This window comes from Aphelocoma coerulescens, chromosome 3 (genome assembly GCF_041296385.1).
Source record: "Aphelocoma coerulescens isolate FSJ_1873_10779 chromosome 3, UR_Acoe_1.0, whole genome shotgun sequence".
NCBI lineage: Eukaryota > Metazoa > Chordata > Aves > Passeriformes > Corvidae > Aphelocoma > Aphelocoma coerulescens.
Window position 1 is genome coordinate 89,844,597 of NC_091016.1, and position 24,798 is coordinate 89,869,394.

A 24,798-nucleotide genomic window follows, 5' to 3' on the forward strand; every position below is an offset into this window, starting at 1 on the left:
GGCGGCGCTGATTGGGCTGCGGGCGGCCGAGCCGCGCCGCCCCCGCCCCGCGGCTCCGCCCGGCCCCCGCCGCCGCAGTGACACTAATGAGCGAGTTCTTCCCACAGGTCTCCTGCCTGGAAGTGCTGACAGATCAAGGCAACAAATTTCAATTACAAGCCCTAATTTGTGTCCGCAGAGCGTTTGTTACCCATGTCAGTCCTGCCTGGCCCATCAGACGGGGCAGAACGTGGAGGAGGAGGAGGAGGGAGAGAGAAGGAACGCATCTGCAGAAAGGAATAGATTTTTTTTTTTCCACTTTAAAAACCCCAAAACAATCCCCCCTCCCCCCCCCCCCCAAAAAAAAAAAAACAACCAAAAAAAACTTGGCTGATAACTCGGATTTAAAAAGAAAGGCGAGGAAAAGCCCCAGCCCCTTGCCTGCGCGGTCGGGAGGACGGGAGGGCGGCCGGCGCGGCGGGCCGGGAGCGGGTGCCGGTGCCGGCAGCCGTGGGGGGCCTGGATGCACGGGCTGTAGGGTGGCGGGCATGGCCGACAAGCGGCGGTCCTCGCCAGGCACCACCATGAGCCTCAAGGCTCACGCCTTCTCCGTGGAGGCTCTCATCGGGGCCGAGAAGCAGCAGCAGCAGCAGCCGCCGCCGCCGCCGCGGCAGCCCAAGCGGCGGAAGCTGGGCGGCGAGGACGAGGCGGCGGAGGACGAAGGGGGCAGCGGCTGCTGCGCCAAGAGCTCCCCCGCCGCTGCCATCGGCAGGACCTGCGGAGACATGGACCTGGGCTGCGCCGCCCGCGCCCCCGCCGGTGAGTGCCGCATCGCGTCCCGCCGCTGCCCGCGGCCCCGCTCCTCGGCCGGGCTCGGTATCCCCTTTCCCCTCTGCCATCGGCGCTCTGATTCCTCGTTATCCCTGTCTTTTCACGCTGCGTGGGCACCCACCACCCTTCCCGCTGGCCTGGCGGTGAGGATCCACGGCGGCCTTCGGACGCCGGCACGGGGCAGGGCGGCTGCCGGCGGGGCAGTGGGTGCCGCAGCGCGGGGGAGCGACGGCACGGGGCTGTCCCTAGCCCTGCTTCCAAGGAGAGGGAGAAGCGCTTATACAACACGTATGTGTGTATGTGCTGGCAAAAATGCATATGCAACTATGTATAGAATTATACGTGCATATATATATATATGTATATACACACACACACACACAAAACACCTACATATATGTGTGTGCGCAATTTGCTGTGTGCGGACTGGAGCGCAGTTTCCCGCTGCGGGACAGAAGCCCGTGGCCAAACGAAATGCGCCGCCGGCCTCTCATCCCGGACCCGCTGCCGCCCGCCTCGGCGCGGGCGCGGTGCGGCGCTGGGGGCGGCTCGTCCCTGGCAGCCCGGCCGTCCTTCCGCGGTCCCGGCACTCGGATCGGCCCCCTACCCGGAGCCAAGGCTGCGGCCCGGGACGGGCCAGCGCAGGCCGTCGCTGCCGCCGGGCTAGCGCGGCGGCGGGTCGGCCGGGGCCGAGGGGTACCCCGGTCTTGAAGTCCGCTCTGCCCCGGCCGCTATCGCTTCCTCCGCTCTCTCCGCAGGCGGCTGCGAGGAGGGCTTCCTGGCGGCCTCCCCGCCCGCCTCCCCCGGCGGCTCCCCCAAGGGCTCGAAGCCCGGCTCGCCGCTGCCCACGCCGCAGGCGCCGAGGGTGGACTTGCAGGGCGCCGAGCTCTGGAAGCGCTTCCACGAGATCGGCACCGAGATGATCATCACCAAGGCGGGAAGGTAACGGCACCGCGGGGCCGCCACCCGCGCGCTCCCGGGGCGGGCGGGCACATCAAAGCGGGCGAAAACCGGGGGAACCCTCCAGATTTACGAGGCAGGTAGATGGCGATAATGTTAGATGGGCACGGGAGCATGCGGCGTTTCGGGTTTCCTGTTCATTAGGGCGAGGTCTGGGAGCGCCGTGCCCTTCTGGGGGGAAGCTTTTCCCCTTTCTAGGGGCTACACATGGTAAAAACCTGGGAAGTATAAAAGTATTTGAACTTATTAGAAATTACAAAAACATATTTTATTGAATCCATATGCTACCGTCTGCATTTTCAGAGAGGCTTTATTAATGATTGAAACGCAGTCTTAAACAGCACAAAGCTACATTTGTCTTAAGAGAGTCCAGTCGGGGAATTTCTGTTTTATCTTACAGGTGCACTGAAATAACAGCAAAAACTAGTCAGCCACAGTCAGGTTTTTACCCTCCTGCATATTCAGAAATGGCGGAGATAGGAGATAGGATTTTTGTTTCCAGTAACGACTTTTAATTGATTGTTTTTTAATATATGTGTGTGTGTATATATATATATTAGCACAGCAGCAAATACTGAGTAAACTGGAATAACTTTCAGGTTTATAAAATATAGAAGAGTATTTTATTAGCGTGCAGTCAGGACGTTTCTTTTTTTTTTTTTCTTTTTTTATTTTTGGCTTCAAGAATGAAGTTTTCTGATAAAAAAGCATGCCAAACTAAGACGGGCAGTTTTCTGTTAAAACCACCTAATTGGTTAATTAATCCATTTCTCCACAGAAGAATCTAAATCTTGAAAGTTTTTTTTTTATCTTTTTTTTTTTCTTTTCAGAAATTAGCTCGTAGATTCGTTTCTGCTTTCAATAAAGAAGTTTTACTATACCTTTCAAAGACAGAGTAGCTCTCGCACTTCACCTTTAGTAAGTTGCAGACAGGAAGTCCCGTCTCAATAAAGACCATATTGTTGGGTTAGAGCATGGCACATTGGCTTTTATAACTGCATCCTTGCAGTGTTATAATTGTATCACCGTGGATTTAGCTTTCTAATTCGCCGCTACAGCAATGATACCCCATTTTCTGCTGTCAGTTGAAACTTCGGTGGCAATTTGCCTTTTTGTAAGCCTTGGGCTTCCTGGGTGGAGGTGATGTTTGCACATCTCCAGGAATACATTTCTAGCTAATATCTCAAATGGGCTTTAAATGTGTGTACTGCTAAAGTAAAGTCTCAAGCCCAAATGATTTACTGTCTAACAATAAAGTTGAAATGATGTGGTAATAGCTGTACTCCCAAAGCGTATCCCCAAACATACGAAGCATTGTTCGAGTAAATCCACTTTGGAAATCTGTTTTGACATATCGAATGGGCCATTTCATGGCTATGTAACTATAATCGTCCAAAAGGACTCTGTAGGCTAAAAGGAAGAACGAGAAAAATCCCACGAAGCGGTTACTTTTCCTAAACAACCATTCCCGAGTCTGTTTCGTATTAAAAATGACCTCTCTCTTTCCAATGTTCAGGCGGATGTTTCCCGCAATGAGAGTGAAGATCTCAGGTTTAGACCCACATCAGCAGTATTACATTGCTATGGATATTGTGCCAGTGGATAACAAAAGATACAGGTATGGTGGCTTTTAGGCAAAAAACATATGATGTAAGCTATAGGGTTCTTGGCTGTTGGAAGAAAATATTAACACAACATAAATTAGCAGAAGATCATATTTAACTGTCCTTAAAGATTCTTATTTTCACCCAGTCCATTTTAAAAGACCACATTGTACCAAGTATGCAAAAGCACCTAAAATTTGTGTTGAAGCTCTTTGTGATACATTTGCCTCACACTGTGTATGTACTGTGGCCAGATGCTCAGGTTTGGCTTTCAGAGGGCAGTTCTAGTGTGGTCAGGAAATGTTATCATATTTTATTCCTCATCCTGTCAGTGGGAATTATTTCCTATTAACAAATAAATATGAAAATGTACATTTTTCTGATGCTAAATGGTATTCACATTAATTAATAACATTAATAGCATGGATATCTGAATAAAATACTTATAAGCTGTCTTGGTCATGTTTCAAATTGCTTATATAATTTAATTTAAAAGCTGTTTATCACTGAGATGTTTGGTTGCTTAGACTCATAAAGGGTAATGTTTCTAATTACTGTTATTTAAAGAATTAATGGCATTATTGTCTGGAGAACCATGTGAGCAACAAAAGAGGTTGTTCTATGAACGTTTAGGAGTAGAAATTATGTGCTGAAGCATTCACTATTTCGAGGGTAGGTGTGTATTGAGGGAGCTGGTTGGGCTCTGCAGAAGCCACTGGTCCTGCAGAAATGTTTGCAAGATTGGGCCCGCAGCAGTTCCTGTTGAGAGTTGAAGCCATTTCCAAGGTGTTGCTTTTACAGATGCAATCCCATGCTCCAGAGGAGCCAGGGGGGAAGCCTGGCCAGAGTAGTACAGTGGAGACAGGATCAGGTCTTTACCAATTGCGGGTTTGATTGTTCCAACCTATACTTAGTATAATGTAGGGAAAACCGCTGCAGATTTAATTCTAGAACTAGGAATATTTCAGACCAAGATTAAAAGGTTGGTTCTGCAGGAATGCTGCCTTGTGTCCTAAGCAAACGCTGCCCTGTGTTTTTCCTGTACTTACCTCATTGACTGCTATTTTGTCATTTTCTCATGGGGTGTATAAGACCTTTCTTAGAACCATTTTAGATTTTGTTTTTCAACAAGGGGCACCAGATAAAAGGGCTGAGGATGCCCAGCATATACATTTAGGGGAGTCTTTCCTGTCTGCACCACAGAGGAAAAAGTGTTTTTTTTTCTTTGTACCAGTGCAGCGCAGTCCAAATGAAAGCTTTTTTCTTGCTTTGTGTTGCATGTATGCATTTACTTAATTTACTACAATCTAAGCATATAGTTCCTAGAAGGTCTGAACAATTCATAAATTCATAGAAAAAGCAAGGTAGCAATCCCAAATTAATTAAAATGTTATCCTAAAAATTAAAAGCAGTTATTCTGAGTATGAATTGTTTAAACCTCATTTCATTTAAAATAATTACAGTCATACTGACCTGCACTGTCTTCACAGTGTGATACGTGGTGCACAGGTAACTGAAGTAACTTAACAAGAGTTGTATGAAGAGCAATATTTTCTTAGCTGACAAACTTGAATTTTTTTGTATTCATGTATTAGTATCCATGCCTTTGAGCTTTCCGCTAAATATTAATGTTTTACGTGTTTTACTTGATGCCTCTTCTCATTCTATTCTGTGCTTTGTATTGCTGACTGTTATTTCAGCTCTGGCTGTTCATGCAGCTTCACACACTGTCTTGCAGATCTTTAAATTTCATAGACATGACAGCAGTCACATGGAGTCTAGTCTTTAGCTGACAGAGCAGATAGCAAAACTAATGGAAATGAGGAAAATCACATCTAGGTCTGGATTTCTAGCAAAATTTGACCTTATAAATATTTGGAAGCTTAAGCTGTACCTCAAAATGTGTATTTATAACTAAATGTGTATTTATGTGTATTTATAACTTTATTTACTTTTCTAGGGAAAGCATATATGTAGTATAAACAAGAAATGTAAAATAAATTTAAAATGTTACAACAGTGATCTGGGTTTGAGAATTTGTCCCCAGGAGAGAATTTCACCACCATTCTAGAATTTACTATGCAGCTTGATATGAATTGTATGGAGTGATACCTGCATTGGATCATTTTGTTTTCTGTTCTGATTATGTTGCTTGTCATTTTTTAATAAGGAACTGAATTGTACAAAGATATGATTTGATAAAGTCTTTCTTGTTTTCATTAAAAAATACAGCTGAATTACTGGAATTTTACTGTACTTGGAAATAAACCCCTTTCAATTAACGCTTTTTAAACTGCTTTGTGAAGTGTCTGCCTTCAAAATAAATTTTCTACCAAAGCAGGCACTATTTTTGTCATAAAATCACCTCATCAGCATTGGCCTATCAAAGGAAACACAGACTCTGTGTTTTCATTTTTTAACCTTTTTGCAATACTGTTCAAGCCAATTAATATGGTCTACAGAAATATCGAGGGCATAGTTTCAAATACTTTCATTATTTTTCCTAATCATAATGTTCTTTCCCTTCAACAGCTTTATTTATAGAGTCTTATATTAGATTCAACATGATAAATCTTCCAAATATGGAATTACTACTCAATTTGATAAAAGAAGGACCAGATTTGTTTGCTGATGCCTTTTCAGAGCAGACCTGTAGCAGTCACTAAACTGACACCAGCTTAAAGCTCATTTTGAAAGCTAATGTTGAGACTGTGAGTGATTTTAGGAAGAGCAGGGTCATATCAGAGCATGAATTTTAACCTTATTTGTGCAGGTGCCAGAACTACGTTTTGAAACAAACAAAAAAATCTTTTTATTTATGTAAAATTGTGTCCTTTCATGTTTTTTTTTAATTGATGGGTTTTTGCTGTGTGCATGGGCCCTAATTTATTAATGCTGAACGGGTCTAACAAATTGTTTTGGTGCTTGTGGTTAAAGGTATTTGTTTTCTTTTTATAGGTATGTTTATCATAGTTCCAAGTGGATGGTAGCTGGTAATGCTGACTCCCCGGTGCCGCCTCGTGTTTATATTCACCCTGATTCACCCGCTTCGGGGGAGACATGGATGAGACAAGTGATCAGCTTTGACAAACTGAAGCTTACCAATAACGAGCTGGATGATCAAGGGCATGTGAGTACTTGCTCTTCAGTGGCATTATGTGTAGGCACATTGCTCAGCCCTGAGAGGCTCTGACGTGCAGCTTCAGGGTGCCAGAAATAGGCTTGACTTTTCAGAGTTGTTTTGGAACTTTACTGTCCAGATCTAAAATCTGCTTACTTTCTGCTCTGATAATTAACTGCTTATTAGAGCCTGCTGTTTTACTCCCCCCTCAAAGAGAGAACTCCTTCTGCAAAGTAAGACTTTACAAGGCTAAATTGCCTAATACAGGGGGGCAGAATTGCTCTCAGTATTTCCCACCAAGCGTGTTACTCGCAACTTCTGCTACGATCGAAAAGGACGCTTAAATTCACAAGTGGCTAGAAGAAACATTAATAGTGTGTAATAACTTCACGTGCATAAAAATACACTTAAGTATTTTCTTAACCTAAGCGTTTGTGTGAAACCCCGTGAGGTGTTAATAATTGCAGTCAAAGACAAACAACATGGGAGCTGGGTTTGCTCCGATGATGATTTATTACATACCTTATGAAGCAAGACCCTCTCACAGCTGAGGCTCATTACTTCTGAAAAAAACTGGCGAAGACGTATGCAGTATGAGTGTTCTGTTTGCAAGTTCTAAATTGTTTAGTTATGACATTATCTAATGTGACAAAATGTGTTATGTTAATATTTCCTTTTCTCTTCAAAACTGTTGAAACATGACAGATGTAAGCCAGTATCATTCCAGCAATCCCTAAAATAGTTTTACTTGACACCTTAAGAAATAATTAAAAAATGAGATTTTTTTTCAGTCAGGGTGAAGTCTTTGATTTTACAAACCTCTGTAATAAATGGCAAATGTTGGCATCCTTTCAGAAGGAGCATCAAGTTCCAAGTGGTGGAGTTTTAAGATGTTGGAGGAAAGTTTTGAGACAGGATATGGATTCCATTGTCCTTAGCGTAAACCAACTTAGTAACCAAGATGCTTTGTCCTTCAAGGAAAGGAGTAAAATAAAACATACCTGGCACAGAGCACAAAGATACCACACTCATCTTTCTCTATGGTTGCAACTCTGTATTTTGTTAATACATAGTCTGAGATTTTTCCCCCTCATTTGTGTTTGCAAATGAGATTAACAGAGGCAGGAATACAGGAGAGTGGCTGAGCTAGCAAATGTGATAACAAGGATAAAAAGGCTTCCATTTGTACAATAGTTTTCATAATTTTATTTTGTTCTTCCTTAAAAGAAATGTGGGAGTATTCACTGAAATTAACAATGCTTTTCTTAGGATTGTACAAAAGAAGTTTTATATTGATATTGCTTCTTTCCAGAATTACAGTTATGGAGTCTTACTTGGCAGCATCCTTTTGAGTTAAGGTTAGCATATGAAATTCCCTTCATTTCCCCAGCATTCGTGTATTGGGTACTCCTCTCAAGTGGGAGTTGTTTTCCCTGAATCCTGAGCCTATTGTAAGGGCTCTGAAAGTGAAGCAGACGCAAATGGATAAAATGTTGCTTTTCCAGCAGGGAGCTGGTTTTTGTACTCGCTGGATGCAGAGGGATGATCTGTGGGTACTGTGGTCCACCCGTGCACTTGCAGTTGCAAACTGCCCTGTGATAAAATCTCAGCTACGCAGAGAATTGTGTTACTGTATTTTTCCATCCCAGATTTTAGCTTTGTTTTTGTTCTGAGCTGAAACCTGTGGAGTGTACACAGCACACTGTTATTTGTAATATGGGGGGATATAAATTTTCTGGTCTTTAGTTAAGTATTTCAGCTTGGAAAGGAGTGAAGCGAAGCTCAAGTACAGTGATTTGAGACACATTGAACTGATTCAGAGTTATGGCAGTACCCCTTCTCCCCAAAATGGAAATTTAAGTATTAAAATAAAAGGACAAAAGAAGGATGACTGTAAAATAATTTCATATTTCTCAAATCTGGGAAATTGCAAACATGTCATTCATAATTACCAGAAAAGGCAAAAGCAGAAAGCAGAAAAGTGTCTCTTCCAATGGGTACATTTTTTCTTTTAAAGCTATGGTAGTGTGGAATGCTGTATTGAAAAAGCTATGTAGCCTCTGAATGCCTCTAGCAATAATGGAAAATGAATAATCATATTTTGTGATGAATATAAAAAACCAATTGTTTCTCATAAGCAGGAAGAAACCATTTTTCTCAGGAGGGTACTGGGGGACGGATGGCGAATTAGAAGAGCTAGGAGTCAAGGCTGTCCCTCTAATATTTGTTCTTGTATCAGATGTTCTGACTCTCCCACTCCTGTATGGAACATGGGGTATATTTTAGATTATTAGAAAGTGGGGTTTTTACCTCTCATGTTTAGGCAGAATGGCTCAGAGAAACCTTGGTGGGGTTTCCACCAAGCAGCGTTGGGCTTTAGCTGTTGTTCTTTGGGAATGCTTTCCCTGCTTTCTGGTTCTGGCAATTTAATCCCTGTTGGAATTGTTCCTTTATGCTTCCTGTGCTTGTTGAAGGTGTAAGCTTTTGCAGTGTTGTTGTGTTGAAATCCCAGGGGTAGGTTTTGATCTTGCAGGCATTGAGGTAGGGAGCTTGCATGATATCAGTCTAGAGCCCTTTTACCTATTTGAGAGTATTAACTCTCAGAATGTCTGAGAGAAGTGGCCCATGTCTGTGGGAATAGAGACAGTATTTGCAAATAGGCACTAAGGTAGAATTCCTACCCAGTATTTATGTTGTGGTAGTAGTTGGTGGCAGCCAGTTAATTCCCCTTGCATTGTGTTGCCCTGGGATTAGCATTCTGTGAAAGTAGATAAGCCATCTCTGAGAGACTCACTGCCCGACTGCTTTCCAGATTCTGTGCTGCCTGCTGCTATTTTCATATTTCAAGTGGGAGTTTGTGACTACGCAATTTTATAGTGCTGCTCAGCAGAGAGATTTTGAAGTACATATTGCACATAGGACTCTCTCTGATACATGGGTTCCACTTGCAGTCTGAGGAGATGAAGCAAAATTTGTACAGACATGTTTTCCTTGTGTGTTTCTGATCTCAAAAGGGAGTTCCAGGGTGAATTCCCTACTTTGGAAACACTGAAACACTGCATTCTTATAGAGTCGTTAAGACACGCACTGTGGCTTTTGTGTCTTTCATCTAAACTGTGATGCTAAGGAAAAGTAAACCTGGATTTTGCAGTTGTCACTGAAAAGTGCATGGTCTGGATGCTCTTTGTTAATGCCTCTCATCCCTCTCTCATCTGTGGAGTGAGTGCTGCATTGTAAAAGCAGACTCTCCCTCCGGCTGGTTAGAACTGGGTAATTTTTCTATTTCAATGCAGTTTTTAAACTGAATTTCAGTAGAGGGGAAAAGTCAATATTTTTTATGCTATTTTCCATGCTTTTCAACTGACTATTTTTTGATGCAGAGGAACATCTTTTAGCTTTTAGTGAAAATGAGGCTGTTAGTGTGTTAATTGTTCCTTGGTGGTTGGGGTGGGTGTTTTTCCCCATTTGAAAGTGGGGCGAGGCTGGAAGCAGAGGCGGACTGTAACTCTGCCCAGACTTGGCTCCAAGTAGCGAGCTCTGCTTACAGTCAGTGGGCAGTTATATGTTCTTGTCACAATGAAAAGCTGTGAAACGTCAGCATTTGCACTTGCAGTTTTTGTCTTAGTACAGAGGGAATCCGTGCTGCTCAGCCCCACACACTTCCCTGACTGCAGAAAGCCTGAATGCTTGTGCTTTGGAGGGAGGATAAAGGAGGATTTTTGGCAAAAAAAGCAGCAAGGACCGTGCCAGTGGTGGGGAGGTGACTGTGTAGTCTTGGCACTGCCAAGTTGCTGGAAGATTGGCATCTCCCCTGTGAAGGGGTATCTGGCTCTCATTTGTTCTGGCTGAGATGGTTGTGCCACAGTGATGCTCATGCTCAGGGTCAGCTCTGAGGCCTCATTGTGGCAGCAGCTCTCAGAAGCCCTTGCAAAGGTGCTTGCAGCTTTGTGTGCCTGCAGGTGCTCTGGTCGCCTTTGCTCTGCCTCCTACCTGTGGGGTCCCTGCTGCGGTGTCTTCTGTTTGATTGTGATTTCTTGACAGCTGCTGTGGCCAAAATACAATTTTACTTTTTGTGAGAGAGGTTTATTCCCCCATGAAGTGTTTTGATCTTGTTCTGAGAGGGCTTTGTAGAGAGAGGCAAGCTCTTCAACTGTGAGTTGAATGTAATGCCAGTTCATATTTGGGAACACAGCAGGACTTCTGATTGGGTTTTTTTGGTGTTGGATTTTAAGGGCATGAAGGAAAAGTTGCTGTTTCTGCACATAAACTGTCAGATCCTGTTGGTGCTTTTAAATGTGCAAGCACTGTGAAATGAAAAGCCAGAATCTCCTTTTTGTTAGCTTTTTCTTCACAGTAGCTTTAGGTGATGCTTTGAATAATAAAGCTAAAATGGTTTTGGAGTGGATGTTGTATCTCCTCCTTTTATGTCCTATATTCATATGCTGCTCTTTCATTCACAGGGGCTTTGCAGTTATGCATTATTTAGAGTTCAGAGTCCTTCAGATCACTAACAAAGATTCCATTGTTAGAAGACATGGTACAAAATCAAGAAAAAAGATTATTGATACAGATTTGCTAGTTGCCAAACAGTGTGTCAGCACAGGAGATTTCAGTATAGGACAGGGCCAGACAGGTGTCTCTTAGGGGATGACATGGACCAGTTTAGCTGTAATAGCCACCCAGATAAGCAGTGGGAGATGTTCATCTCTGTGCTGCTTTCATTTCACTTGCTCTGATGTATGAGCAGAGCTCTTTGTGGCTGCCAGGGTTATCGCTGATGTGCGGGCAAGCAGTAGTTTGCACCACAGAGCTGATGGGGTCAAGTAATCCGTGTGGGAGCAGAACGTGGCGTGCTCAGTGGCATCCAGACAAATGGAAAGGCACAGAGTTGCAGGGGGTTTGAATAGTGAAACATCTTTCCTTGATCACGTCTTTTTCTGTTGCACCAGTATCTCCCCTGGTACCACTCGGTGTTCACAGGAAAACGGGATGAGGAATGTGCTGTCCTCTCCACGTCTTCATTTTGTAGATCTTTGCCACTGGAGAACTGGAAGGAGTGTTGTAAAAGAGAAAACACTTTTGCATGATAAAAAATCTTGCTCTGTTCAAGATTTCAGAAAAAGACTTCGTATGAGAACATCCATAGGGCACTCCCTGAGCAAATTAATTGGAGCCTATGATGTCATTGTCAAATCCTTACTCAAAGGCTAATAAAACTCCTGATTATCCAGAAACTTGCCTTACCAAAACAGGGTCATGTAATCTGGCCAGGACCAAGTGTATTAAACTAACTAAACTCTAGTTTATCCAAATGAATGTAATGTCCTCTATATCATTTGGGTGAATGAACTTCCACAGTGTCTGGCATAGGGGCTCTGTTCAGTGCTTGAGCACACGTACACTCTGAGGCTACTCAAGGAGCAGGAAATTAAAAAGCTTTCCCAGAATGTTGATTAGTAGTTCCACAGGCCAATAGCCATAGGACTATTTATTTATCAAGTTACTAATTTCTTAGGGCTTCCAACAATAATAGTTAAACTTAAAAATTTTTTTATTGAAATCTTCTATTTTAATAGTGGTTAGCTGAAGTGGAGTAAAATAGAGGAAAAATTCTGTATTTGCAATCTCCTCTAAAATTGTGATGCAGTACCAAGAGGTATTTGTGTGTTTAATTTTATGCACTATGAGTTCATCCACTTCTCTTTTATAATTTATTTTTGATTGAGTTTTTGTATGTTGGGAGGGGTTTGTTTATTGAAATTCATCGTCTGTATTATAAATTGATTCCTATTAACACTTTGGAGTTTTGGATTCTGGTATCATTTTACTCTTAAGTTTATGCTTCTTCAAAGTGTGAGAGTCTCAGCTTGTGTTCCAACCAAGGTTTCCAGCCTTTGGGATATAAGGAAAAAATTGCTCCAATAGCATATCCTGAAGGTTCCAAAAACAAAAGGCAAATTTCTGCTGCTGTTAATCCTGTTAGATCAAATCCAGACTTCAGTGGAAAAAAGTGACAAAGCTTTCATAATTCCAGTGGGACTTAGACTTCACTCCTGATTTCTCTCTTTTTTTTTTCCTCATTTTTTTGAGCCAGTTTCAATTGAGCCAGTCTCTGAATTTGGAGCTCCTGAGTCGTAATTTTTAAATGCTTAGGGTTGGCAATAACATAAATGCACAGGGATTAGACTACTGCAACAAGAACCTTCAGAGGTTAAAGAAAACATTTGATTTCCAGTAAGTGGCATGGTAAACACATACCATAACCCGTTCCAAAAAGCTCTTAGTCCTGAAACAGCAGGGTGTCCTTTCTAATAAATGTTATCTTTTTCCTTTCATGACTATGTAGATTATCCTTCACTCTATGCATAAATATCAGCCTCGTGTGCACGTCATCCGAAAAGACTGTGGTGATGATCTGTCCCCTGTCAAGCCCATCCCTTCAGGAGAAGGGGTGAAAGCCTTCTCCTTTCCAGAGACAGTTTTCACTACTGTCACAGCATACCAAAATCAACAGGTAATTTGGGCTTTCTGATTAGCACTTTACAGGCTTTTCAGAGCAGTCCAGAGACATAAAAGATAGGAGAAAAACAGATAGTTTTATTGTAACTCTTATTAAAATAAAATTATCTAAACCCTTTTTTTACAAGTAGCTTTCACTGATAGTATTGCTGCAGTGCCTGGAGGCTACAGCTGAGACTTTGGAGATGCTGCATGTAAAAAATCATTCTTATTATGGTGATCACACAGTCTAATTAGCATGCTTAATGGTGTCTTGATTATAAATATAGCATTGAAGAACAAGGCAAAGAGCAGTCTAATTTTTAAAGATGTTTCTATACCTTTAAATGTAGATATGTGTCTGGATAGAATTTTTAAAGCACTTTTGTTCCTGACTCCAGTGCTTTTAATACTCCCAGGACCTTAACAGAGAAGCTGAGTTCTGAAGAAAGTTTCAGTAGTTTTTATTAACTGCATACAACTTATATTATTATGGGCAATTTATCTGGGTCCACACAGATTCAAAGTCAAAAGTAAACTGCAGGTTGTATCACTCAGCTGTTTCTACCTCTCGTTGAAGTATTAGCAGACATAATGACACCACAGTGAGTGTTGTGACATTTTATTAATTCCATATAAATTATTGCAGCCATAATTTTTGAAATTACATATGCATTGATATTTTTACAAAGAGAAGGGCAGGAGAGCCACGTAAATACTGAAATATAAGTATTTGGTGACTTTCCCATTTATTAAAATAAAATACAGTTATTTGGGGTGGGGTATATTTTGCTGGGTTTTTTGGTTGGTTGGTTGGTTGGTTTGGTTTGGTTTGGTGTCTTTTTTATGGAGGATAATAACCTAGAGATAATCTCTCTTTTCACATTTCCTTCTTGACCAGTACAGAAATAAAATTTAATTTAAATTTTATTGCAGTCAGACAGTATACTCTCCTAGGTGAAGAATGAAATTTGCCTGAAGTTTTTCTCAGTAATTCCAACTGCCATTTGGCAACTTTAAATACCTATTAGTTTCTCTGGGGATCTGTAAAAATAATGATCAGAAGATTGGTCCTTATTTTGCTGTTTCAGGACAACCATCTTAAACCATACAAATATGAAGATGTTTCTATTGTCAGCTTACTTCTGTCAGAAGAGTTGTCTTCTGTGCTACTTACCTGAGTTGAACGGTAATAATTTCTCTTAATCATATCCACAGATAACTCGTCTGAAGATTGATAGGAATCCATTCGCCAAAGGCTTTAGAGATTCAGGCCGTAACAGGTAGGTGCTGGGAAGGAGCTGGGCTTGTTCCTGCTGACAGAATCAGTTTGTGAAGGCTGTTCAAGGTGAACACTTGTACTTAGAGACAAACTAATTTGAGAGCTCGAACTCCTTGAGGGACCACTCAGTAATGTTCTCTGTGGTGAGCTCACTTTGCTACACCTCTGACCATCTAGGTCAAGAACAGGTTGGCACTCACGAACTCAAGTTTCCTTTCAGTGGAAGCAGTGAGATACCATGAAGGCTGCAAATGGACTTAATGTATCCTCAGGTCCGTGATTTCATGCTGCGCTTGAAATCTCCTCTTTCTTCTGGCTGGAGACACAAGTTACAGATACCCTTGTCAAGCTCTAAGCCCAGGTTCTCTTGCATGGAAGTGGCATATAGCACAGATGAACGGCTTGTTTCCTCCTAAAGGGGGAGAAACTGCTTTGTGCAGTAACTTTACGTTGAGTATACTTGCCTAGGAGGTGGAAGACCTGTGTTCAAGGGTCTACTTAGTCTAAGAAGTTTTAAATCCACTTCCTAGGTGAATACCTTTTCTAGCAGGCTATAGAAGACCTTGAAATGAGACTGGTTTCCACCTCTTCTGTTGCGGATGGACTGATTAATTGCTTATTCTCTCTTGATTCATGAATCTTTCAAAATTGAAATGGGAAATCTGAGTAGTGCAAAGTGGAGATTTGGGTCTGGTCCGGGCTGCCAGGGCTGATGAGGTATTTTACCCAACGACTGTTTAATGCAAGCTACTTAAGCCTGCTTTGAATTGTATGTTAAACCATTTCAGCTAAAAAAGCGCAGTATTTTATTGTGGTGTATATTATACTTCAGTTCCAGCGACCACATTGCGTTTGGTGTCTGCAGCTGTTATAATTATGACAAGCCTTGCAGAGAAGGGAGCAGACTGTGTGCTGGTAGGAGTGATCAGAGAGTTTCTTTTTGATAGTTACTTTGTTGAGCTTGTCTGTTAGCAGATGCTACAGCATTAAAGCCTGTTTTGTGCCTACACCTGATTTACATGCAAGCTGAGACTGGACAGCAAATGAGAGTAGTTTTTAGAAGATGAATACTTACAGAAAAGATGAGGTTTTTGTAAAGACTTAGAGGCATTCACTGTTAAGTTTCTTTTCAGTATCTTTGAGATTTTGTCTTCTAGCAAGAAATAATTATCCATGCTCTGCAGCCCAAATGGGATGTCCCAGGCACTGACATAAATAGAGTTTGGCAGTCCTTTGTAGCCTTCTAGTTAGAAATTAAGTGAACAGCAGCTTCCAGGTGAATGCAGTGTCTGAAGCAAAACATGCTCTGTGTACTTTAGGAAGAAAAGGGTTGCCATACGTGCCCTGTTTGAAAGCTCTCTCTCATAGACAGTGTCTCTGTTATGCTTGCTCTTTGCAGAACTATAAGATAAGTACTAAGGAACTTCCTAAGAAGTGTGAAATCCTGATCCTCTGAAACGTACAAGTTTAGGTAGACTTGGAATTTCTTCCATTATGTTATATGAAACAAAAGATACCCTTTAAAACAGAAAGGAAAGAATTGTTCAGAAACCAGTTTTGAACAGGTCTTAAGATGGCAGGACAGCTCTGGTATTACCTGAGGACAGTGTAAGAGTACTGCATCTGCAACCACACAAATACAGTTATGGGACCGGGTGTATCCAGAGAGGTGTTTTTTGTTTGGCTGCTAAGAATAGTCTGGTTCAGGCATTAGAAAAAAAGCTGGATATTTTATATGGAAGACAGTTATTTTTTATGGAAATGGATTAAGAAGACCAGTCCTGAAGGAAGAGCCATCATCTGTAAAATGTTTTGGAGCAGCTTTTAAATGAGGTCTGAGTGCTTTTACTCTACAAACACACTCGTTACAGAATTGACTCTGCAAACTCTTGTTTGCTGCAAATTAACATTGCTTTACTGAGGTTGGTATTGCTGTTTTCTTTTATAGTCTGCATTACTGGGTAAGTGTGTTTGGGAATTCAGCTCAGAATTTTAGTTGTCAAGGAAAATTTCTATGGGTTTATTCAGTCCATTATTAATTTACTCTGTTACTACATACTGAAATTAAATGTTAAGGTTCTATTACTCTCATTGTTCTAGCTGGTACGTTTATCATTGAGGCATTTTAGTCTGCAACAAGTTTAAAAAAATACTGTGGTAAAATTATACCCAGCTTTTCAGTATTGCTTTAATAATTCCAGCTATCTTACTCTGCACTGCTGCATGCAGTAATTCTGTTTAGCTAAAAATATGCCCTTCTAGGTCATTCTTGTTCAGTCCCACAGGCTATTTTACAGAAATCAGTAGCTTCACCTTTTAAAAACATTCCCTGTGCATTTGCAAAGTGCAACAGAATTTATGTGCTGAGAATAGTTTCATTCTTCAGGTGGGCCTTAAGTTTGACCCTATAAAAATTTTACTCAGGAAAGGACCAGAATTTCTCCCTTTAAATACTTTGGTAAAAACATAACTGTTTTGTTAAATAAACTTGGGCATTTGATAGCGCAAATTAGGGTGGTGATAAAATGTGGAAATTGTTCGAAGGCATCTTGTATAAATTATCGCCTTGGCTACACTCCTCCAGGAGGTGGCTTTTATCTCTGCTTTAACTAGAAATGAAAATTCACCATTACTGCAGAAAATTAAGGCTATCTTTTTAGTCCAGGTTCAGCTAATAAATGCTTCATAAATGTTTCCTGACAGACATTTGTGTTCCTGCTGGAAGGAGCAGTATCAGAACATGTTGGTTGCTTCACATTGGGCTATTTGCATAATTCAAGTTTACAAAGTGCTGCTGCTCGAAGGCAAGCCCTTGTATGTGTGCCTGATGCTGACACTTAACAGGCCTCTGGGGCCCAGCAGCCAAAAATAACACCAAAATTATACCTCTAAGTATATATACCTCTGAGGTGCATTATTCATAAATAATTGTCAGAAAACAAATGGGCCTTTACGTTCAGGAAACAGAGATTCTTCTAATTAGTGTCTGCCACCATTGTCTACACAGTCACTTCTGTTTTCTCAGGACACTGGCAAGAAAATAAACTAAGACTTTTAGTTTCTAAAGGCATTTTGCTTAACAGGTAATAACCAAGACAATGTTGCTTTTTATGTGATTTTAGTAGCAAAACATCTGTATGCCCATGCCTTGCTCATGTTCTGAGTGTGATTTTCCAGCTCATCAGTAATGACTGGGAATTCTATTTTAATAGAAGTTGTCAGTGGATTACCTTTCTTCTAGGAAGAAATAGCAGATCATCCCTCTGGATGATCTCTTTAAGAAATGTCATACTAGCAAAACATTTTGCATCATTTTAGCCAAGTCTTCCCACTCAAACAGCCGTCCCAAAAGGCCCAAAATATTGAAATAGAGAGCCAGGCTTGTGGAATTGGAAAACACTTTGTGTGGTGTCAGCCCAGTGATTGCAGGTCTCTGTGGTCTCGTGGATAGGCTGTAAGGCTCTTTTCTAAAATGCAAAGTCAACTTCAAAATAATCCTGAAATCTTACTAATTTTTATATGTTTCTGAGGTAGAGTATCCAGAGATGTGTGGCAAAATATAGGTTGCTTTCATGACACCGTGATTCTTTTGTTCTAAATAGAATGGGACTGGAAGCTCTGGTAGAGTCTTACGCCTTCTGGAGACCTTCCCTGAGGACGCTTACATTTGAGGATATACCTGGGATACCCAAACAAGGTAACAATTGTCTTTGTGTTCTTTCAAAACAAAAACGAAAGAAGATGAAGCTTTGCCCATCATACCCCATGTAAGTCTAGGTAAGTGTGTCACTTGCAAGACAGAAACAACCAACTAACCACAGTGCACCCATCCCCCCTCATCAGTTATTCTAAATTAGAAAATGAATGCTAACTCAACCACTGTGGCAATAAAAATGTTAGATTGTAAAGAAAAATCAGATCACATGTGGAGGAGAATGCCAGTTAGACAAGAATTGAACAACCTGTTCCTTAGTATTATGCTCTGGCTATTTACAAAGGGTAGAGATCACTTACAGATGACTTCCGTTGTACACACCCAAACACCAGCGTAGGAATCACTTGTGTTTTTAAGGAAAAAAAAAAAAAAAGGAATCAGAGAAGAAATGTTCTCAAAAGGAAAGAAAAAATAGTAGGGAGCTTAATTTTTTTTCTTCTTAGGACCCCTTCTTGATTCTTAAAGACCTGTAAATTGTTCAGTAAGTGGGCCAACAAACTTTATCTGCATCCTAGAGCTTAAAAAATTGGATCTCCTCTCCATTTTGCTTTTTCCTGCTCCTCACTCTTTGTTGGAAACCTCTTTGTTTCCACTTTCCCCATTGTACAGGTAGTGTCATAAGTGAGAAAAATATTTAAATGGCCTATTTGGAAAGAGAATGGAATCTCTGTATTCTCTTCTGAGTTCTTTTATTTCCAGAGTACGCCAATGCACGTAGAAAACCTTTCAGCCTTTTCCCAGCTAAATCACACATATTGCTCCCAATTCTTCACATTTTCTGCTACCAAATTTACAAACATACAGTCTGCTTTCTTGATTATATATTGACTGCAAAGTTGTTAAACCTCCTCAGAGCAAAAATACAGAAAATCCAGAAATTCAGAAAATCACTTTTGTCAACTTCTTAGTTCACTCCTTCAAGAAATCTTGAGCATCAGTCCTTGATGTGGGCAACTAAAAGGAGGTTTTGTGCCAAGTCAGAGATACATTGAGTGAGTGTTGGCAAAGTTTTGGGTGGAGCATGGGGGTGAGGGGTGGTCTCATCAGAGAGGCCTTTAATGAGAAGTTAGATTGAGACCTGAAATCCCTTGTAAGACTCTGTAAGATTGAAAGGCAACTGATGATGCAGGCAATCTGTTTAGGAAAAAGACCAGCTTCATTGGCTGTTTGTATGTAGGAGCATTGTTGAGAGCACAGGAACTGCTGCTGTGAACTTCTCACTTCCTTTTCTGCTGTTACCTGAGGTTAAGAAGATTGTTGAAGTTACTCTTGATACTCTGAGGATGGAAACTGGGATCCTTGCAAAATCTGTAGTCATCTATACCTTGGACATAGAGACTTTCCAAAAGACCCCATTAGAAATTTGTCCTGATTGTTAATGCTGAAAGTGCCCATCTTCAGGTAGTGGAGGCATTGATTGAGATTAAAAGAAAAATATGTCTTATACCAGGATTTCTGTAATGTGGCAGTGTCTAATGGTGCTTTGTGCTTGTGGTATCCTGTTAACAGAGAAGAAGCAGCAGGCAGTGTTCATTAATAATGTGTTTTTCTTTTTACTAGCTCACCTATTATGATCAACTGTTAGCTTATTGACAGCATTTATTTCTTTGCAGCATCAGGTTGCTTGATTGTTAATGTGATTCGTAAACAGGAGGTCTTCCTTTTTAAGTGTCTTCTGCCTGGGAGACTGTAAAAGGCCCCAGTAAATTTTTCTACACGGAGTTTTCAGGAAGATACAATCTTTTAAGAAAAGGAAATGTTTCTTGCAGCTGGGAAACTTTCAGTCCTGAGAAAAGGCTTCACCTGTAGCAAGCAGTGTGCTTTCAGGAGCATTCAGCACTGGGATTTGTAATGTAAAAAGTTCTGATATCAGTAAATTAACGATTTGCAAACAGTTGACTGCAAACCTATCCATTCAGGGAATGAAGCAGTTATGCACAGTGTTCAGCCTACACTTTTCCTGAAGTTGTTCTGAACTTTTTTGGTTTTTCTCAGAATTTTCTGGTTCGAAGTCAGAAATTTTTTGTTCTGAAGTTTTGTTCTGAAGTTGGGAACTTTCCTAAAGCTGTTATCTGTGAGAGTCTCTGTCATCTGAGCTAAGGAGCTGGTTCCTCAGGTGGTGCTCTGACAGTTACAGTCAGGCAGAGAGTGCTTGAAACCCATTCCAAACTGTAGCAAGAGCATAGACAAGCCAAAAATCATAATTTTGAAGAAGGCGTCCTGTGATGTGGTACTCACTTGGTTACATCTTAACTGCCATGCAATTTCCTTCCATGTCATATCAGGAGCAGTTAACCTTTTGGGCAGGAGCTCTAAGTACTGAGTGATGGCTGTAAAAACGTAACTTCATAAAAACTAATATATGCATGTGGTTTACTCACACATCCTCCTGCACATGTATGTAAAAGTTTTTAATTGATTTGATTTGGATTCAATCTCAAGGGTTGTTATAAAAGGCAAAGGTCTTGATCTATTACCTAGGAAATGGACCTTTCCCAATGTGCTTCTTACACTGTAATATTCTCTTCCAGGAAATGCAGGTTCCTCTACTTTACTCCAGGGATCTGGCAGTGGAGTGCCATCTACCCACCCTCACCTTCTACCAGGTTCCCCTTGCTCGTCTCCAGCCTTCCACCTCAGTCCCAACACTAGCCAGCTGTGTACCCTTGCTCCAGCTGACTACACAGCTTGTGCCCGCTCAGGCTTGACCCTGAACAGATACAGCACTTCCTTGGCTGAAACCTACAACCGGCTCACGAACCAGACCAGTGAGACCTTTGCACCCCCAAGGACTCCCTCCTATGTCGGTGTGTCGAGTAGCACAACTGTGAATATGTCTATGAGTGGCAATGAAGGGGATGCATTCAGCTGCCCGCAGACTGGCTTATCCATGCAGATTTCAGGGATGTCTCCACAGCTCCAGTACATCATGCCTTCCCCATCCAGCAATGCCTTTACTGCTAATCAAACCCACCAAGGCTCCTACAACACGTTTAGACTGCACAGTCCCTGTGCACTCTATGGATATAACTTTTCCACATCCCCTAAACTGGCTGCCAGTCCTGAGAAAATTGTTTCTTCCCAAGGAAGTTTCTTGGGGTCCTCACCAAGTGGAACCATGACGGATCGGCAGATGTTGCCCCCTGTGGAAGGAGTGCACTTACTTAGCAGTGGGGGGCAGCAGAATTTCTTTGACTCTAGGACCCTAGGAAGCTTGACACTCTCGTCTTCTCAAGTGTCTGCACATATGGTTTGATGAAGCCTTTAAGTAAAAGTACAGTATGTTTGGTGTCTACAATGTATTTCTTTTGGAATATGAAAGGACACTCGATGTAGCTTGTAAAGTGTGTGTATATATAATATGAGAGGAAGTTTCACTAAAATTTTGTCTTGCTTGTGGCCAGATTATTCTCCTATTTTGAGTTACACAGAGTTTGCTGGAGTGCAGACTGCTTTAGTTTTCTGGTATAATACACTTAGTTGTATAACACGTTGGGACATATGCAACAAATTAAGTAAGGCTTCCTCCCCTTTCCCCCTCCTCTGTTCTAACCCTTTAAAGAATGAAGTGACACTTGGAGTATTGAACAACACAAAAAAGCCCACTTACATTTCCTACTAGCGAGTTTCTTTAAAACATTCATACAATAAGCTGATGCACCAAAGGCATTTTGCAAGTTTCTTCTCTGTTATAAGGGATACAAAGGGTATTTGGGCTTCTTAGTGTTAAGCATCAAACATCCAGCCTAAAATAGAAGTTTAGCTAATGGATTATTTACAAAGTAAATGGAAGGATTCGTTTGCCTTCTCATGATATGCTGTTTTTAGCTTATCAACAGCACAGCATTCGCACTAGGATTTGTTTTTTTCAGCATTAGTCTAGATTTATGATTATATATTTGAGACAAATAATGCGTATTCAAATCATGGTGATAGGAATAATATAAACCAACAGCACTAGAAGCAGCATTCCTTTGTATGAAATGAACTTTGGGGTGCTTAATTTTTGTCAAAGGAAGGGCTTGATGCATTTTTTCCTCCATAAATATTGCCTATAAGACATTTACTGGACAGTAGGATATTCTAATGTATCTTTGTTTTTGTATTTTTACTTTTTTAAAGGAAAATGCAGGTTTGATTTAGGAAAAAAAAAGTGAGCAGGATAAGAAATTCCATTATTGGTTTTACCTGTTTTGTGTGTGATGTGTTTTGGGTTTGGTGTTTTGCTTTTTTTTTTGTTTGTTTGGTTTTTTAATGAGGGCGAAAGGTCGTGCATCCTGAGTATTTCAAAAATGCATCACCTGTATCAATAAGGCAGATGACCCAGTTTGCCCAAAAGTTTCTGGAAGCAGAACGTTGTCATAGCTGCCTTCCTGTTGCTCTGGTTTTGTCCTGGAATTGGACAGGTTTCTTTCATTTCCACCTCTGGTTTCTAAATGGCACTTGTAAGAACGTAGATCACCATCTGCTCCTGACCAGACTTCTCCAGAGTGACAAGGACACAGAGAGTCATTTACCATGGTCAAATTTCTGCCCTCATCTGCACCTGCACAGTCCAGGTGTGTATCAGTCCTCCTGCAAAAGCTGCCTCTCAGCTGCCTGTCTGTCAGAGCTGAACCACAGAGGTTCAAATTTTAGTGCTTGAGAGAACAGGTCATCTTCAACAGTATGCTAATCCTCATTTATATTGTGCAGGTGATGTAAAGGCATTCTGAGGTGGGTACAGATGTAGTTGAAAATGCTTCCCTAGTCAGCACTGAAGGGGAGATTAAGGTCTTTCAGGTTTTATGTTTGTTGGATTTTTTTGGTGAAGGTGAATTTTCATGTTTCTCAAGTGTTCCTATATCTTTTCTGGCAAACTGTAGGCTTAAACACTCTCACTTCAAGAAAGACTCATTCCAGCTAACATTTCTTCAGTGAATGGAGATAATGCATGCAGAAACAGCCCTCTTGCTACCTCCGCTTACTTGGGAATAGAACAGCAATCTTTATGCCTGTGCCTGAAGAAGACTTTATTTCTATCAGTTATATATCTGTGTCTGTTAAAGATATGTATAAAGTTCTCATTCAAAGTTAGAAAGAGAAGAGGATTCAATTGAGGTGATGTGGGCTTGCTTCTTTGCTGTCTCAAACTTCCTAAGTGACCTTTCTGAGTGAACCTAAATTCACTCAGTGTCTGTTAGATTTTTTTTCTTCTGAAAAATGTGGTAATAGCACTTCTCTTCCTCTGAGGAAGGGGTGACAGTACACTGAAAATGAAGATCATTACGTCTGCTGTGCTATGGACAGTATGTTACAGATGAATGGCTGGGTAGGGTTCATATATGAGGATAACGAAGAACATTCGTGGTACTTCGGCTCTGTCGCTGGTCTTGGCAGTGCAGTGTCCTTTGAGACAAACTTCCTAGAAAAGACCTGCAATGCTAAAAGCACTATTCAAACTCATGCTAATGGTTTGTGAAATGGTTCTAAGGTGTGTGGGGGATGGGCAAATTTTCAGCTGTCTAAATTGTCATAGATCTCTTGGTTTAAATTAAGAAGTAATTTGTGCTTAGTTATTCCTGCTCTAGCCAAAACTGAAATTTTGCAGTTGGAAAAACACTTAAGTGGAAAGATGGTACAAGTAATTTGTACTTGAAAAAGGGTAATTACCCATATCAACTTAAGAGCTGTGACTGGGTAGAAATGTGGAAGAGCTAAATCATGCATGTTCCTATAAGGAGAAAAAAGGAAAAAAGGGTCGTGCATGGATGTTCATGGTGGTGCTTCTGTCAAGACTATGTACTTTATTGTCTGGGAATTTTTAGAACTGGTCTCTTATTTTTCCTCAAATTAGTCTTATCATATAACCACACAATATTGTTTCATTTGTTCCTTAAAATTTGAATAATATTGTAAATACTGGTTTGTCATTGTGAAAAGACTAGCTTTTTTATCAATACAGTAAATGCTATATATGCATTATATCTATAATTATATATCTGTATTTTACAAAAATGACACAGAAAATATATTAAAGTGTGTATTCAAACACTTTTTACTACATTTGGAAAACTGAGAGGCTTGGGCCTATTTTTTTCGCTACAACTTCAGCAAGACCGAAGACAGTGTCTCTAAGGTAAGCTCTGAATTTCAGAGATTTAATACAACAAGCTCTAACAAGTCCACAATTCTTTAACCATCTGCAGTTGAACCTCTCTTATTATTTCTATGCAAAACAATCGTCCCAACAGATGCTGTGTACCAGGAGATAATCAGGCTGAAAGCAGAGCTGTGAGGTTTTTATGTGGGGAAAAGGGACTGAGCTGCTTGCCAGGGTCTTTAGCCGGTAATGGAACTTTGGTACTTCCTCATAGCCCATGTCATCCCAGCTCCCAGGACCAGTTCAGCTGCCCTGTATCAACTGGATCTGAGAACTTAGCACTCCATGTGGGCAATTTCTTGGGCCAAACTATTCACGTTTTCTCTCTCTGTATTTTTTTGGTAATTTGCCCTTTAGTTCTGCTAGTTCTAAATGCAAAGAGCCATTGATTTTGAAGGCAGAATTTACAACCTATAATCATCTTGGCCTACTGTTACTCAGCAATGAGCACCATTTCTCCCCCCAGAAATACTATTATGCATAGTGGCCTTATTTCCTATTGTACTGCAATAAATGATTCCATGTGACATAGGGCACAGGGCCTGAAAATCTGATTACTTCAGAGACTGGGGTTTCATAGTCACTTAACACCAGCATTGTTGCAAATGACCAGAATTAGGGCAAGAGAAGTAGGCATGAAATGCTTGATCATAAATATCAGGCCTC

General features: G+C 41.2%; 1 protein-coding gene across 1 annotated transcript; it reads left to right on the forward strand.

Moving 5' to 3' along the window:
• The first annotated feature begins 333 nt into the window (after window positions 1–333).
• Window positions 334–23,928, forward strand: TBX18 (T-box transcription factor 18). The gene is made up of 8 exons (XM_069008604.1): window positions 334–798; window positions 1,569–1,752; window positions 3,287–3,388; window positions 6,333–6,504; window positions 12,842–13,009; window positions 14,212–14,276; window positions 17,878–17,972; window positions 20,522–23,928. Exons 1-8 carry the CDS (start codon window positions 528–530, stop codon window positions 21,244–21,246), a joined length of 1,782 nt encoding a protein of 593 aa, XP_068864705.1. The 5' UTR covers window positions 334–527; the 3' UTR covers window positions 21,247–23,928.
• Window positions 23,929–24,798: the final 870 nt, after the last annotated feature.